At 40.6% G+C, this 18,579-nt stretch overlaps 1 protein-coding gene across 1 annotated transcript in view; it reads left to right on the top strand.

Moving 5' to 3' along the window:
• Positions 1–18,579, top strand: part of SESN3 (sestrin 3) — a 67,035-nt gene that overhangs the window by 36,889 nt on the left and 11,567 nt on the right. The window contains exons 2-9 of the mRNA XM_004709016.2: positions 2,686–2,751; positions 5,949–6,146; positions 7,945–8,127; positions 11,155–11,391; positions 12,081–12,255; positions 14,027–14,145; positions 14,898–15,088; positions 17,163–17,307. Coding sequence (XP_004709073.1) covers positions 2,686–2,751; positions 5,949–6,146; positions 7,945–8,127; positions 11,155–11,391; positions 12,081–12,255; positions 14,027–14,145; positions 14,898–15,088; positions 17,163–17,307 — 1,314 coding nt within the window. The remainder of the gene's footprint in view (positions 1–2,685; positions 2,752–5,948; positions 6,147–7,944; positions 8,128–11,154; positions 11,392–12,080; positions 12,256–14,026; positions 14,146–14,897; positions 15,089–17,162; positions 17,308–18,579) is intronic.

The following is an 18,579-nucleotide window of genomic DNA, read 5'->3' as shown; positions in this document are numbered from 1 at the left end:
TGATATCACAGTTTAGTGGAACTTTATTACCATAAAAGAGATGAAAGCCATGGGGGAGAACTTTGACTTGAGAATGTATGTTTATGAGACAGACGTGAGGGAACATCTAGGAAAAATGGATAAGGGGTCGGAAGGGAAAGTGGATTGGGGCGGTTCTCAGAGTTTAGAAGAGACTGTGCACTCTTCAGAAGGGGTGGGTAGACTTCCCCCTGGAAAACTTCCCACTGGTTCTGATGAGTATGTTTACATCAAAAGCATTAGGTACTTAACTGGTAAGTGGAAAGTGAGCAGAATTAGGACAAGGATCCTTGGAACTGACTGGTATTTTTTTGCTTTGTTTTCTCTTCCTGACTCACCCCTCTCTGCATTCACTTTTAACTTGGATTAGGACATTTCTACAACCAACACTAGTTACTTGGGTCCTGGAATTAAGTAGGTGTGACCACCAAACCAGTAGCACAATAGAGCAGTTCTTGACATTTTAAAACTGCATCAACGCTGCCTAGAGATAAGATTTGAATACTAAAAAGAATCCGTTGGAGAGCCTAAAGCAGCACTGTCACATAGAATCACCTGCCATGGCTGAGGGAAGGTGCCCGTGCTGTCTAGGAGAGTAGTGAAGTCACGCGTGACTGGATGCTGACGTTTGGAAAGTGAGCAGTGGGACTGAGAGGTAAAATGTGTAGCATTGATTTACTTTCGATTGATGGCTTCCACCTCAAGCAGTGCAGGTCCAGTTGGCCTCATAGGAAGGTAAATTGGACACGCAGGAAGTGGGCTTGAAGCAAAAGCTAAATCTGAAATTATTCAGATTTAATTTGATCAGAACTTCAGCTTGTCGTTCTTTGATGCTGGGTGCCATTGAGTTGGTTCTGACTCACAGCGACCCTATGTGCCACAGCTGAAAAGACAGCCCGGTCCATGCCCTTCTCACGGTTGGCCCGCCACAGTGTCAGTTCATCTCGTTGAGAGTCTTCCTGCTGTGCAGAACTCTAATGGCTTTCGAATGAATCACCTACAAAGAATGAATCCCCTGCCCCTTTGGCATTTGACTTACGGACTTTAGAAACACAGACGTAGAAAGTTGGTGGAAGAACAAAAAACTTTCAAAGTAAAATGAGCTCCCTTAGTCAATTAAAGTTTTTTCTTTTTCAACTTAATATCCATCTGAACAGTAGCCAACTCAGGCAAGAGCGACATCCTTAACAGAAAAAGATGTTCCCGATACAGCAGCAGGGACTCAAACTCACTGCAGCAAGTCCATTAGAACTACCCTCTGGGCGTCTGAGGCTGGCAACCTTGACCAGAGCAGAAAGCCTTTTTCTCCTGAAGACCAGCTAGTGGGTTCGAACTGCTGACCTTGTGGTTAGCAGCCCAGCGTATCATCCACTCAGTCACCTGAGCACCTTGCAGCAGGAACTAGGCTGACCTTTTCAGTAGCAATGCCATTTTAAATGAATAAATGAGAAAGAATGCATGATGGGAAAATCATGTTAGTTTTCCCTTCTTGTCAATGTATAAAAAACTCTCTTGGATCAGGTCATATCATATCTCTCCTGGATTATTACAATACCTTTTTCCAGTTAGGTTTTCGGCTCTAAACCAGGGGCCTACATCACCCGCAGAATTAGGTTTTCAAAAACAGACCTCACCCACACCTCGGATTAAGAACATTTTGTGTGTGCAACACATCCACAGTAAAAGTTTCTTAACAAATTCTGAGATGCTCTTTTTTACTTTTGAAGTGGGTGGGTTAAATGGGTGTTTTCTTAGATGAAAATAAAATCAGTAAACATTTTTGTTAGCATATCGACAGTATGCTATAAAAACCCACTTTCTGGGGATTTCCTAGAGAAACAGTGCTAAATGCAACAAAATTGTTTAATCAAAGATGTTTATAATAAGGAATTTTTTTACGTAACTTGACTATTCACCGTTAAGAAAATGATTAGGTACATGACAACTGCTAAAATGTCTTCCATGCCACTTTGTGTATGAGTCAGCTATGCTATATCATACTCATTTTCTAATCTAATCTTCATTTGTGTACCCACATGCCTAGCGCATTTGAAGTGTTCTGCCAGGAGAAAGGAAGGCTGACTTAGAGAGCTTAAGACTGGTTAGGCTTTGATTTCTCTAGGGAATCCACAGAAACTAGTGATTGTCTCCTTTGAAGCAAGTATCTATGGATGACAACCCTCATACATCACACTTCTCTCCATCTCTCCATGTTATCAGAGTGATATTTTGCTCCTATTCTCTCTGTTAGATTGCATTATTGTTGTGTAATTCTAGTACACAGCATCTTAGTGGCCCAGCTAATTACATTCAACTCTTGTTTAGGCAGAACTTTTGCACCAAGCCTCTCACCCATGGGAATGCCGACCAGTTGGTCTCCGTACTGGTTGGAGCTTGCTCTAGTTAGCTGTGGCCAGGAGACAGGATCAAGTGGAATAGGTATTTCTATTTTTGTGGAACCTATGATTCTAGCACTAGATGATAGGGCTTCGACCCATTATCTCATCCATGTGATGATACTTTGTGTTTCTTCTTTCTGAGACCCAACATCCACTCACTCTGGTTGTATATAACTGTACTTATTATCGCATATTATTAATAAATGTGAACAATTTTACCTTTTCTTATAATCATCATTAATGCATAAAACCTTTCTTTTACAAACAGGACAAAAGAATCAGAGTATCTCAGCCCTTGACACGAGGACCAAGTGCCTTTATTCCAGAGAAGGATGTAAGTTTATGTCTTAAAAAGCATGAAGCATGATAAATAATAACTTTGTACCAAAAATATCTCCATTTTTAATTCAGAAGGGAAAAAAAAAGCTTTGCTCTTGAGTTTCTTGTTTATATGTCAAAACCACAGAGATTTTCTTTTCAGCTTAATGTAAACATTTGAGTGTGTTATCTGACTTATTTTCTTGAAGTTAGGTTATATAATATGGTTAGAATAATAGAAATTAAGCCATCTGTTGATTTCAAATACAACTCTGCTGAGTAAAGCTAAGAGTTTTAAAAATTAATGTTAATCTGAATGTTTTAAGTTTTTCATTGGCCACTGTGTTCATCCAGGGAGATTAGAGAAACAAATTCATAGACACTCATATGTGGACAAGAAAGAGCTTTATATAAAAGAGTAATTGCATATTAAGAAAACATCCCAGCCCAGTCCAGATCAAGTCCGTAAGCTCGATATTAACCTATATGTTCTATAGTATCCCATGTGCCCTATACCAGTTGTGGTAGTTACTTAATCTTTTGTCAATTTGGGACGATTGAGAGTGAAGGGATGGAGGTTAGCCTGTCAATCAGGTCCAGCTTGATGACCTCATTTGGAGGTACTAAGGAGACTAATAGCTTGCTGGAGGCGGGACACATGCACACTCTCTACTTGATGTTCCTATTGACAAACCACATGGAGACACACTGATGAAGCCAGAGCCCTGGAGCTGGAGGACCCACATGGACACCCACACCAGCGCTGAGGTTCTTCCACTGTCACTGGATCTACAAGACTCTCCACCCACTGGCCAGTGATCTTTCTGCATTCAGCATCATTGCATGGCTGCATGAGTTTCGAGAGGAATTAATGGACTAGTATTGGACACATGGGCTAATATTGGACTTATGGACTTGATCTGGGATGTTTCTCAGTATACACTTGCTCTTTTATATAAAGCTCTTTCTTATACACACATTAGTATCCAGGAATGTGTTTCTCTAGTCTACCCAGGAAAACACACCAGTCAATTAATTCCTCTTCAGACCAATGAACACATGCAATACGCCAAATGCAGGAAGATCAAGGCCATCGGGTGGAAAGTTTTGTGGATCCAGTGGTGGTGGAAGCATCTCAGCACTAGCGTGGGTCTACACATGGCTCTTCCAGCTCCAGGGCTCCATCAGTGTAGTAGCTCCATGTAGCTTGTCAACAGGGATGTCTCGCATGGAGAGCGTGTGTGTCTGGCCTCCAATGAGCTATTTATCTCTGTCAAACTTCATCAAGCTGCGACCTGATTGACAGGCTAGACTCCACCCCTTCCTCAAGTTGACAGCAGTTATGTAACTGCCACAGTCACTAATTACATGGTGATTAGCAGTTACATAAATGTTAAAGGTATTTTTTAAATAAATAAAGTTTCTCAAACAAGTCTATTGAGTAGAATGGCATTACATTACCATTACCAATGATGTCTCTTTCCACAGGATCTCCAATAAAATTTGGCAACCTTTTGTAGAGTTGGAATCAAGGTGGTAAATGCAAGGAAAGGGGCTATAAGATTACCCACAAGAGATTGTAATTGACAGAAGGACTGTGGCTATTTTTCATGAATATATCTCTATGAAAGATCACAGCAGTGTACAACCACTTTCTAGATCCCTAGATACCTCTCAGACCTGTGTGTGCTACATAAAGAGCCATTGCTTCAAGGAGCTAGCTCTTAGCTCATCTCAAATAGAATTACCATGTGTGCTCATACACAAGTCACTGCAAAGCTATCATTTTTCTCTCCGATTAGTTAATGCATATTAATAGAATACCTACTCTGTGCCAGACATAAAAGAGGAGAGTAGTATCATTAGGACCATGCATGCCAGCTCACTGCCAGAGTCAGCACTTGCTTCATCTTCATGTCACTCTTTTAGTGGCCTGGCCGTGTGAATGAACATCCAGGACAGCAGGCATACTGCTTCAGGAGCTCAGTGACAGCTGCTCATCCCAGTGGTGGCCACACATTGGAGAAAGGGCTGTGCTTAGGCCTGTGTCTCTCACATAACCAGGTGCTGCTCGTAGTGGGGTGACTCAAGTACAGTTATTGTCACAGTTTAGATTTGAAGATCATCTGGTTTGTAGATGCCACCACTGGTTTCAGAATTTATGGGATCCTACGACTCTGTTAATGTATTTTAGGCGTATAGTACAACAAAAGAAAGCTCAACAAGAAGAGGGAAACAAAAACAAATAGTTTCTCCCTAACTAGAAGTGCTTCATCTGGACCCTATTATACTCTAACACTTCATCTTGGGCCCTGTAATAGACAAAGGGGCAGGAATGAGCAAATGTACACTCAGCTTTCTAATGAGTGGAGTAAAATATGGAAATAATACCTCTCATGTCCATTAATTCCCACAGAATTGGGTCTTTGTACAAGGTGCTAATAAGCTCTTAACACCTTCGGAGCCAATTTTTGGTGTGATTCCCACAAACTGTCACTGTGCACAATGATATATATAAATAATCACATTTTGAAAAAATGCCTTTGATTTCCTAGGATGGAGGTTGTCCATTTTAATAACGTACCTTGTTTCTTATCATTTGTATAATAAGCTCAAAATAGGAATGATCATATTCTAGCATCCTTCCTAATTTTTCAATTAACACTTTTCTACCAATTACTTTTTCTTTGTTCCCAGAAAGACTTAAGAAAGCTTGCTTTCTTCTTCTCTTCCTTTTGTGACATAATGTTGAACGACAGGCACGGCCAAAGGATCATACTGAGAATATCTGTCTAAAGATAATGTGACTAATTAATTATCTGCATAGGCTGTTGAGATAAAAATCACATGTAGTCCAAATGCCATGGCTGTTGCCTCTCCCTGGATGAGCGTGACAATGGGCAGGCAAGTGGGCCCTGAAAATCTGCCTGTGTGCCTGGTAAAACAGATGGAGCTTCTCTCCTCCGGTTTCAAAGATGGTGTGTAGAATGTTTGATAATTTGACATTTGTTGTTTAATAAATTGTGGTATCAGAGCCAAAAATGAAGGGTGTTTTCTTTTTCGTCGCTGTTTCTAGTATGAGCAACTGCATAATTTCGCTGTCTGTTAATATCAAAAGAACATTCATTTGCTTCAGCAGTGGCATAATTTATGTAAACCAAAGATGTGTTTACTACTCAGTCAGCGTTTTGTTTTGTGTTTCCTGGTTATAAGGTTGTCCAAGCAAACACAGTAGATGAACGCACCAACTTTCTTGTGGAAGAATACTCAACGTCCGGCCGCCTGGACAACATCACACAGGTCATGAGTCTGCACACCCAGTACCTGGAGTCTTTCTTGAGGAGCCAGTTTTACATGCTGCGCATGGATGGGCCCCTTCCTCTCCCTCACAGGCACTATATCGCCATCATGGTGGGTGTCCTTCTTCCTAGTTTCCTGCCCACATCCTTCTCCAGTCTGAAAGTGTATGTGCGGAGCTCAGGACACCCGTAAGGAGGCAAGAGCGGAAGGAGCCTGCGGCCTTTTGGAACCATCTCATATGCTTTAAGCCACTTCATAGACTGGCTGTTTCTCATTTAATTTGTAGTAAACACATTTTCTATATTTAATCTCTTAGGATTAAGGACGCTTGCAGGGTCCAAAAGAATACTCACCCAAGTTTGTTTTTGTTCCTGATGCCCTGTTTTTATTATTAATTAAACACAGGCTGTTTGTGATATTTTACTTGGTCACATTGTACATGAGGACTATCTCTGGCTTGACTAAATAAGAGGATATCAGTCAGGACCAATAGAGAATGAGTAAGAGAAGATTTCTTAAATGAATCAGCACTTTTACTATAGTACTTGTTAGACACAAGTTAACTAGTTAATATTACTTAGGGGCGTGGAGAATTATACATTGGGATGGGAGGGGCAGGTCTCCCCTGTCCTGTAGGGTCTCTGTGAATTGGAATGGGCTTGATGGTGGTGGGTGGACGCAGCCGTCAAGACGAGAAGGGTAGAAAGAAACAACACTACTAGAGAAAAAGACGGCCGTGCTGCGCGAGGAGACTTCAAAGAGTTGGTGGGAAAAGTTGTTAAAGAATAATGGACTTCTTCCCCCAAACTTTTTGAAACCCCTCGTATACGAGGCAATGTTAGAGCATCCTCAAACTATGGGCTGCGGGCCACATGCGGCCCGCCAAGGACGTTTATCCAGCCCACTGGGTGTTTTTGCCCCCTTTGGTTTTTTTTACTTCAAAATAAGATATGTGCAGTGTGCATAGGAATTTGTTCATAGGTTTGGTTTTTTTTAAAACTATAGTCTGGCCCTCCAGCGGGTCTGAGGGACAGTGAACTGGTCCCTGTTTAAAAAGTTTGAGGACACCTGTGTTAGAGTAATAGCAGAATTGGCCAGTAGTTAGTAGATCAGTTTTTACCAAATTTAATTTCATTATATTTTTCAATATTCTCACTGAAGTTAGAAACCAACAGAGATCTGGGTAGCACTCTGCTTTACTGATTGATGAGCGCGACTACAAATAAATAATTTTAGTTTTGATGATAGGGTGGCTGAATAAGAACAGAGTGACCGCAGACAGAGACAAAATGGGGACAATAGGAAGAATAAAATAATGCTGTTTCTCTGAGCAGCAGTCCCAAGGAAAGAGCGGTCAGAACTGCCCTGGGGGATTTACTCCCTTGTCAGTGTCCACACTGACTGTGGGCTCCGTTGGCATCAACAGGCTACTGTGTGGCACAGGTAGCCCTGGAGTCCAAGCTGTCTTAAATCAGCGGAGTGCCCTAATTGGCATACGAGAAGTGCCCTAATTGGTATAAATTTTCTATTGGCACAATACACAGACACGTTCATGAGACTTTCTTATGCTTTAAACAAAATTCAGTAGATCTCACTTCCAACAGTGAGAAGTGCACACGTATCTCCTTACCAGGGTTAGATGGTGGCTCTGGATTGACCTCCACCAGCTACTGCGCGAGGGGGCAACAAGCTTCATGTGATAAGCGCTTGCTTATATATGTATCAGCTTCAAGTATTCAAGAATCTTTTGCAGCATTAAAGCAGAATTTTTAGAAGGGGAATTTTGAAAGAAAAAAAAATATGGCCCCCAAAAACAACTGAGCCCCATCTGAGTGATTGGTTTAGAAACAGGGAATGCATTAGCCACACCATGATTGCTTTACCACAGGCTGTGTTCTCTGTGTTTCAGGCTGCAGCTAGGCATCAGTGTTCTTATTTAATAAACATGCACGTGGATGAGTTTTTAAAGACCGGCGGTATGGCCGAGTGGCTGAATGGTTTGGAATATGTACCACAAAGACTGAGAAACCTTAATGACATAAATAAGCTGCTAGCACACCGGCCCTGGCTGATCACAAAAGAGCACATTCAGGTACCAAGTGCTTTTTGTCTTTCTGTAAATCAAGGAGAGTTTACCAGTCATTCTAACTGAGAGATACTTACTGAGCTAAGTAAGTATTACTTAAGAATTTTACTTAAGAATTCATTTGAAACCTGTGCATGCTAAGAACGTGAAAAACAACAAAATACGTCAACTTGTGTCAAAAAGATAATTGTAGAAAGTCAGTGGATTTAATGTAACTTTAAAACGAATCATTCTCCTGAAGTCATAGGCAGTTAGCACATACTTGGAAAATTGATTTCCATCTTCATGCAGTAAGTAGAACAAAGAAGGCACGGTTGCATCATGGCACGCCCAGGCTCTAGCCTCTGTTACTCACAGGTTTGTGAGGATCCGTGATTGAGCTTCTATGGTCTCCATTCCCTCTGCTGCAAAATGAAGGAGCTGGAAAACATGAGCTCCAAACTCCTTTCTAGTTCTAGCATTACAGAATTTCAAGCTTTTAAAGAAATAATTTTGCAAATAAGATGGGATCTGCCAGCTATTGTGTCATTAGGAACTTTAGAAAGAACTTAGATCTGAAGTAGCCTTGTGACTGACTGCAGCACTTCACCTTGAAGGGGCCTTCCATCAGAGACCTACAAGGTATGGTAAGCGCAGTGTGTTTAGCACCGTGCTTGACACTTGGTTCAATAAATAGCAGCTGTGATTTAAGTTAGGTGCCTGAGTGGTGCAAACAGGGCAGGCTGCTGCTAACCAAGTGCTCGGTGCCACGAGGGAAGAAAAGCCTTAAGATCTTGCTTGTGCGCAAGATGGCAGCCAAGGGGACCCAAGGAGCAGGTGTGCTTGGTAAGGCCGGGGTCACCCTGAATGAACGCGTGATCTTCAGTGTTGTCGGCGAAGCCTTCCTCATTTAAAATGCTTGAATAGAAATAGCATTGTTTTTAAATCTTCTTACTAGACTATCTCTTTCTTAGCGATTTTCCCAGTTCTTTAAGTAAATTTAACTTTATCTCCATCCATTTTATATGAGGCGCCCTCGTAGTGTAGTGGTTATGCACTGGGCTGCGATCTGCATGGCCAGCAGTTTGAAACCACCAGTAGCTCCGCTGGGCTTGCTACTCCGTAAACAGAAACCGTCTCAGAAAACAAGGGGGTTGCTATGAGTCAGCACTGACTCGATGGCAGGGAGTATACATTTTAGAAATCTTTTAGAAATCTCGGACTCAGAGCCTCTCCTGGAAATCTGCGAAGTCCAATGCTGCCTTTGGATTATATGTAGATCAGTCATCTTTCCATTAGATAAAGGAATCAAGTCACTTTACTTTTGCATGTTGATTACTTAGTGGAGAAATCCTTGATTACTTAGTGAGCGGCCCTCCCTCTGCATTCTTAGAAGCTTAGGGAGAGGAAAGGCGGGCCACAGTGGGCAGGCAGGTAAAGATGCTATCACAGCACATGAGTGCTCTAAAAGCAGTGGTGAAAATAAAGAGGAGGGGGTTACAAAGTTGTCCCTGGGGGTGAGAGGAGCCTTCCTGGCAGAGATAACATTGGACCAATGGCAGTGACTAGAGTATGCAATCTTAGAATATGCTGAATGAGTGGCTGACAGTTTGGAGTTAACTGAAATATAGGAATTTTATGTAAGGTGGGGAGAAGAAAAGGGAAGAATTTTGTATAAGCTAATGAATGCTCTATTAGGGAATTCACATTTTATCCTCATATCTCTCCAGCTACTTAACGGTCCTCCAGCAGTGTATACGACAGTCCTCCAAAATAAGAGCAGAAACCATGTGTGTACATATGCATGTTCTTATTTCAGCCATTAAATTTTCTTTGTTCAAAAAATTTCTGAATTTTATGACATTACTTCAGTATATGCATATCCTATATAAAATTTTATGTATGAATTTATAATTACCCCTCCCAGTCAATTTTTGCTGCAAACATTTATGGTTAAGAAAAAAATTTAGTGGTGACTATGAGGGAGAATTCTTTTTTTCCCTGTGGAACAAGTGAATTTATTAAAGTGGTACTTCAGTACCATGCAGTGGCACTTCAGCATGGAATATGATGGAATGACACAGTGGCTGGAGCATCCCTTCCAGAGAAACAATTATGAGGATGTGACAGGTCTCAACAGTGTTTCATTCCATTGTACATAGGGTGAGGGAGAATTCTTAAAGGCTCTTTAAACCAACTTGTGACTTGAGCTTATTGTGTGATGCGGAAAATAAATTATAAGTGGAACCGACTAGAAGCAGAGAAGCCAGCTACCCTGAGAGGTGTTTTTCCAAAAATACTAAGTCAATGGAAGATTAAAAAAAGAAACCAGATATTTGGAATCCTTCCATGTGAAAATAAATAGGACTCAGTGGTTGGCAAAAGGTGGAGATGGATAAAAGGAGAGATGCTCTGAGGATGAGCCCCCACCACCACCCCCTGCAATCATAACAGCGCACCTGCCCATTCTTCAAGGCTAGCAAGGGATGTCCTGCAAGGATTTTGGTTTGCAGCCTTACTTCATCCATCTCAGGGCCCTTTCTTGCCCCTTCACACTTGATCTTGTTACCCAATTTAAAAAGAGCATTAAAAAGGAAAACCCTTGAGAAACTTTATAGGTGCCCAAACTACCATTCTGATGTGGCAGTAACCAAAGAGCTCAAAGTTCTTCAGACAAGGATTCCAAAGAGAGAAACGGGCCCTTCAGAAGAGTATAGACCTAGATGGGGGAGATACAGATAAATAATGGTTTCATATTATGATACTTTAATAAATATTTGTAATAAATATTTCAATTATTTTGTAGTAATACTTTTTGATATTATGTCTTATAAGGACTTTCATAAAAGAAACCATACATAATTACATTGTTTGATTATTTGAATGTAGCACTGTTAGACCATGGCCTTATGTTTAATACAGGAAGCATTTTTTAAAAGGAGGTCTTAAGTTTTACTGTAACAAATGAGTATGTGAAATTTGATAGCTCTCCATGCTTTTAAAATGTCCTTTATAGCCATTTTCACATGTACCCGTACTTGCTGCTCATTTCAGAAACTTGTCAAAACTGGAGAAAATAATTGGTCTCTGCCAGAACTGGTACATGCTGTGGTCCTTCTGACACATTATCATGCCCTGGCAAGCTTTGTGTTTGGGAGTGGCATCAATCCAGAAAGAAATCCGGAAATCTCCAATGGATTCAGGCTAATAGCAGTCAACAATTTTTGCGTCTGTGATCTCGCCAACGACAACAACATTGAGAATGCATCCCTTACAAGCAGCAACTTTCGGGTGTGTCTTCTCAACTTTTTCCTTTTTAACTATGTTTTCATTTCTAATTTAAAGGGATATCTATATGAACCATTTCAGCATACATTTTTATCGTGGGGGCAAGATATATATATTCGGGTACGGAAACCTTGCCATTGCAACGTTTTCATATGTACAAACAAGTTTGCATGATTTTTTTATTAAAATGAAAGATTTAACTGGTACCTGAAATTGTGGTTTGTCTTAAAGAGGCTCTTAAAGCAATTAGATATTACTCCAAGTCACATTGATCAGAACAATTAAGCATTGTAGTGGTTACAGGCTCTTAAGATTACAGCCTTTGAAGAACAATCTCAGAAGAGTGCATTGTTGTCTGAAAGATGCTGGAGTAACCATTGGAAAATACATATTTTAAGGACAGAAGAAAGTTAAAAAGTTTGATGCTTCCTGTTGTTATATAATTCAATCATACCACATGCCATCATTCTAGATTACATACATCAACATTCATAAGTTACTTTTAAAATGTAAATATTTATAACTAAGCCTAAAGGCCTGCCCTTCAAAAATGTGTGAATCCGCCAGACGAGTTTCTTTGAAGTTGATGGAAAATCCAGTTAGGCATACTCCACTGCCCACAGTCATGTACCACTGGGAAATGGGGACATTCAGGAGAATGATAATGGCACCCATATGCTCTCTGCTTCCAGATTGTGGGTTCACTAAGCGAGCTGGAGGCCTTAATGGACAGGATGAAGAGACTTCAAGAAGAAAGGGGAGATGAAGAGGCTTCTCAGGAAGAAATGACCACTCGTTTCGAGAAGGAGAAGAAAGAACGGCTGTTTGTGGTGGCTGGAGATACTTTTCACTCATTTCCTCTTTCAGGTGATTGGCTTTATTCTCTGTGCATTCTGCTGTTCTTGGTGCCCTCGCAGAACAGGCTTCAGTGTTGTCCTGGTAGATATGTAAAAGCAATTCAAGTACACGTGAAAATGTGACCCAAAGCTTACCAATTGTTTATGAAGTTAGGTAGAAATAATGAATTCGACCTACTCGTGTAGGTTTTAAATGATAAATGAAATCCTGTTTTACTGGACATCTCCTTAGAGAAGGGTTATGGGGAGGAGACTAGCCAGTCAGGTGCTGTATAGCAATGATGAAACATATAATTTTCCTCTGGTTATTTAATGCTTCCTCCCCACAACCCCCCACTATCATGATCCCAATTCTACCTTACAAATCCAACTAGACCAGAGGATGTGCACTGGTACAGATCAGAGATGGAAACACAGGGAATTCTGGACAAATAAACCTCTCTGGACCAATAGTGAGAACAGCGATACCAGGAGGGGAAGGGGAAGGTAGGGGACAAAGGGGGAACTGATCCCAAGGATCTACATATAGCCCCCTCTCTAAGGGACGGACAACAGAAAAGTGGGTGAAGGGAGACGTCGGACAGTGTAAGACATGACAAAATAATAATGTATAATTTATCAAGGGTTCGTGAAGGAGGAGGGCCGGGGAGGGAGGAGAAAAAATGAGCTGATACTAAGGGCTCAAGTAGAAAGCAAATGTTTTGAGAATGACGAGGGCAACAAATGTACAAATGTGCTTAACACGATGTATATATGGATTGTGATAAGAGTTGTATGAGCCCCCAATAAAATGATTTTAAAAAGAAAGAAAGTAATCCTGCTTTAATAGATGAAATAAAAAAATTAAAATCTTTGTATAATAGAAAGAATACTAAGTAAACAAGAAATTTACTAATTCAGTATATGCTTTAAATAATATGCTTTGAGCTGCTAATTGCAAAGTCAATAGTTCAAAACCACCAGCCTGAGTCCACAGGAAAAAGACAAGGCTTTCTACTCCTGTAAAAAGTTACAGCCTAGACAATCGCAGGGGCAGTGCTACCCTGTCTTACAGGGCCCCTGAGCCAACTCTGGAAATGATCTCTTCAAGAGAGAAGCTGCTTTACAGAATTGCCTATCACTAAATGTTGGCTTTTGTATCACTCGTATCGATTATGATATAATGGACTACATTAAGCAAAGTATAACCTATTTTAAAATATTAAGAGATAGTCCATTGTAAAACCAATATTTAAAAATGCTTCTCTTTATCTGACTAGAGTACTAAAATACAAGAGGAAACAAAATTGACTGTGGGCTTGAGCTAAGGATAAGCCTGAGAACTAAAAGTCATTCAAAAGCCTCAGGTCAACTTAAGTAATTTAGTATTTATAAGTTTTCCACACCTTAAACTACTTCGCTTTGTACTTCTCACTTGCTGACAATAGTATTGGTACCCATTAAGTACCTGTCACATGGGCACACTGTTTATTTCATATGCACCTACTGATTGACTATTATTTATTGACTATCTCATTATCCAACACTTTACATGTACAGTGGTAAAGTATCTATCCAAGTATTCTGTGCATTAAAGACGTATATCTGGCAGTAACAAATGCTGTGGTGTAAAGCAAGAGTTAATGCTGGCTGTGATACTTAAAAATTATGTGTCTACTTGACTGGCCATGATTTTCAGAAATGCCAAGGGAAAGCTAAAAAGTGGGAACAGGGGGATTTTGTTTCATTGTCTTTACCATGTACCAATTTCATAACACCACACTGTTTGTTATTGCCCTTAGATTTTGAAGAGGACATGGTTGTGACATCAGATGTCTCCCGATATATTGAAGACCCCGGCTATGGGTATGAGGACTTTGCCCGACGAGGGGAAGAGCATTTACCAACATTCCGAGCTCAGGTAGGAGATGTGTTTGATTCAGAGAAATGACAGGACTAAATGTTGTATGACTTAACAATTTCATTTTAGGCCTACTCTACTTTGATGTTCAAGTGAATGGACCCCATCACCCTTCACCGCACCCCCCGCAAAGCAAAAGGAAACTTTTATTGGGTTACTTACATTAGTAAGAGGTCATTTTATAATGTTCATACCACTTGTTTGGAGCAGGGAGGCAATAAAGCAATAGGGTCACATTTATAATACTAATATGTTTGTAGTAAGCTCACACACCAGTAGTTAACGGGCTTAAGAGACTTTGCCCACAGCCGAAGGAAGAGCATCTGCCAGCATTGATGAATGCTATCATGTTAAATGTGAACCTTAAAGACAGAGCTCCTTAGAAGGCATAGTCTCATGGTGACACGACTGTAGAAAGGGCATAGTTTTCATTAGAACACATGATCTGCTAACTGTCTACGTCACAAAGTCAGTTTAGTCAATAAGGGATTTTCTGAAACCCCCAAACCATAGGAGGTGGCCAACGTTCATCGCTCACATGCCAGACTGCAGGCTTCCCAGAAGTATCGTGCTCTCCCAGGGCCAGTGGGCCAGGCAAAAGGCTCTCAGTAAAGCATTGTAGTAAAGCAGCAAATCTAGAATGTAAATTTGAAATATCCCCACTTCCTTGCTCAAGTAGTTAATGTTAACAAAAGCCCAGAGTTTACGTGCAGAATGCCCATTTTGCAACTCGATGGATTCTATTCCCTTAGGACTACACTTGGGAAAACCATGGGTTCTCCCTGGTGAACAGACTTTATTCTGACATTGGACATCTTCTGGATGAAAAGTTCCGGATGGTCTACAATCTCACCTATAACACTATGGCCACCCACGAGGATGTCGACACAACCATGCTGCGCCGAGCTTTATTTAACTATGTTCACTGTATGTTTGGAATCAGGTATGTTCACCCTGGACACCATTGTACACATTGCTAAGTGATAATTCTAACTCGAGTCTTAGTTACCTCCTGTTAATGAGTGCGCAATTCAAGGGGAGAAGGTACTACCTGTGGGCATTGGATTGGGGAAAGTGAGAAAAGTACTCCATTTTGTAGAAAAGCATTTTGGGAGGGGAGGTTAAATGTGAATCTTATTATTGATGCACAGGTAAGTCCAGTAGTAAGGGTTTATTAAGGAAAAGCAACATCAAGCATTGCAGCTAGACTCAGGTTGCACTGGAGGATCCTTCTAGAATGAAGAGGTCAGTTCAGAAAGCATGCATTGTGTTTTTCAGACCATTGTCATGAATGTTAGCCCGTTTGGTTGTTTGTTTGCTGTTGTAATTTATTTTTGAAGGGGTGGTAATTAGAGCATAATTAAAACTGGAACAGATTCTGCCCTCCAAGCTTGCATGCATTATCATCACATAACCACACTGGAACGGCACATAGCAATCAATATAAATTAATGGCCTTTGAACGCAGGAAATTAGCATGAAGAGGACAGTGAGTAAACGCGAAGGAGACTGAAAGCTGGAATCTGGAAAACTCTTTTTGGATAATGTGACTTTTTTTTTTTTTGATAATGTGACTTTTTAAGCTGGACTGAAAAAGCTGGCTTTTGTGGAGATGAATTTGCAGAAAGGAACAATTTACAGTTAATGTGTGCATTCAAGTTGATTGTTTACTGTATCATTTCTGGTGTTTCTAAAATTTTTGTAGGATGGAATTCGAATTCACATTGTTGAGCAGTGTGTTTTCTATAGAGTCTAAATGAGTAACCCAAAATGTCCTCATAAATTAGTTAGCCATGTATTATTCTCTCTAAAAACTGCATTCTGATGATACATAATGACTTGTTACAGGCCACATCTATTCTGGATGATAATTTATCATAGAATCATAACATTTTCAAATATATACATATTTACCTGCCCAAGAAAAATAGGCATGAATAGAATTTAATTTAATTGCAATAAATATGTATTATATATGGAAGGCAATAAATAATAAATGCTCTGGTAGTTAGATCCACAAGGTACTTTCTAAAAACCAATAGGTATTACATTTAAAACATTAAAAATCAACTGGGGGAAAAAATAGAAGAAAAACTCCACAAGTTGTCAATGCCGCATTCACCCACCTACCTGCACCTGCACCACCACCCCCACCCCCACCCCACCCCCGCAGGGCCTCTTCTGCTGTGTTAGAGGGATGGTCTGCTCTGCTCCTCACTTGAACTCAAGGCTCCACCCCCTCTCACCTTTTAGCGAACTGACTTCCAGCAGCTCTCCACTCTCCCTGCAGGAGCAGCTTGATTGGAATGGCTCCACACTCGCCCCTCCCCCAAACGCTACCATCATCCTTCGTGTCCTCCTTTACGGGCTCGGCAAATAAAAACCATGTTTTAAAGCATTCACTGCCACCATGTTCTCCTGCCCCATTCTCCCTGGAACCTACTGTAATACCAGGCTTTTACTCCTGTAGTGCCACCAAAACCGCTCTTGGCGAGGCTGCCGGTGGCCTACCCCTCACCCTGACATCCAGTGGTCATTTCGCGGTGATCCCTTTGTCTTACCAGCCGCGCTAGCCCGCTGATGACCCCCCTTTTCCTGACGCCTGTCTCACTTGCTCCTCCACCTTCTGGAACTGGTTCAACTGCCAGCTTCGCACAGAAGCCCCTGCTCACCCTGCTTAAGCCCACAGCTTCTCCTCAGGCCCGGCTCCATCCTCTTCTTTGCACTAGTCACTGTCTGACATTTACTTTAGTTTCTGTTTCTTTTTCCCAGTAGCATTTAAATGCCTGGAGGCTAGAGGGTCGTTTGTTTGTTTGATCTGTTTGTTTGTTAGTGTTCACATCTCCAGTGCTAAAAGTGTGCCTGGCGCATAATAGGAGTTCAATGGATTTTTTTTTCTTCAATGAACTTAATGACCTTTTAGTATTTAATTACTATGCAATGAACTTCTCTTGGTATAACTTTAAAAATTAAGAGTTCTGGTTATGTCATTGTAAACCTGCCATTGTATTGCTTAGGTATGATGACTACGATTATGGAGAAGTTAATCAATTACTTGAACGAAGCCTGAAGGTTTACATTAAGACAGTGACCTGCTATCCTGAGAGAACTACAAAGCGCATGTATGACAGTTACTGGCATCAGTTCAAACACTCAGAGAAGGTAAGTAAGTTCCTGACTGAACACTATATAAGGAGAGGTGCTCAATACAACATATAGTGGTTATAAAAAGATGATACGTGAAAGTATTTACAAATCAGTACCATTGGAGAAGTGAAAGTGTTATCATCTAACTATAGATATCTTTTTTCAGTGTCTCTTAAGTCAAGTACCATCAGTGTCTCTTAAGTCAAGTACCATATACTCGAGTATAAGACACCCCGAATATCAGCCGAGGCACCTCATTTTACCACAATGACTGCATAAAAAATGTGCTGAAAAACTCGGGTTATACTCGAGTATATATGGTATTTTGATTATTAACTAAATTTGGTCACATGTTTAGTTTAATATTGATCATTTTAAAGTGTATTTGGAAAATTTTGTACCATTCTAACTATGAATAAAACTCAAACCCAGTGAGATATAATTTTATCTTGGTTCATTTAGAGATTTTTTTTTTAACTATTCAACCATTGGGCTTAACCTATTCGAGCAGTAACTTCTCATTCCATTTCAGTAATCTGATATTTTGGCAATGTAATCCAGGACCTTTGAGCCAAATATGTTATCATATCAGCATATTTCTTTGGATAGAATATATAAGAGCCCTCATTTAAGACCTAATAAATGTAAGGCTCTTTATCAGCATCATAAAGAGTCCTGGTAGTACTGTCAGTGGAGTGGTGTGCTAGCAATCACAAGGTCAGAGGTTCAAACCCACCTGCCATTTCACAGGCGAACGAAGAGGCTGTTTGCTCCTGTAAAGATTTGCAGTCTTGGAAATCCAACATAGGGTCTCTGTGGTAGAGGATTTTACCAGCAACATCATGTGAAAACTCATAGGTCCTTTGACCTTTGACTCTAAATATCTTTCTTTTTTTGTTGTTTTTAGTTTTCTTTGGGGTTTTTTGACTCTGAATATCTTTCGTATCATTATAATATTATAATTTCTAAGGCTGAAAGTAAAATCTTGGTATGGGTCTGAGTCACTAACGGAGACTTGGTGGTGCAGTAGTTAAGCTCTCAGCTGCTCCACAGGAGAGTGATGTGGCATTCTGCCTCTGTAAAGATTATAGCCGTGGAAAGACATTTACAGAGGCATAAATATAGACAAGTATATATGTAAATATATTAATATGTAACCATGGGAATATAGGTCTATGTACATATATTTATATGTTAAATGTCAAGGTAGATGGATGAACAATCTGGAGGAGAAAACAACGGGACTGACAGTTCCGGGGGGACATGGGAGAGGGGGAGGAGGGGGGA

This window comes from Echinops telfairi, unplaced genomic scaffold (assembly GCF_000313985.2).
Source record: "Echinops telfairi isolate 266 unplaced genomic scaffold, ASM31398v2 ScPeMD7_7421;HRSCAF=8459, whole genome shotgun sequence".
In the NCBI taxonomy this organism is placed as follows: domain Eukaryota; kingdom Metazoa; phylum Chordata; class Mammalia; order Afrosoricida; family Tenrecidae; genus Echinops; species Echinops telfairi.
This window is presented reverse-complemented; position numbering and strand designations above follow the sequence as displayed.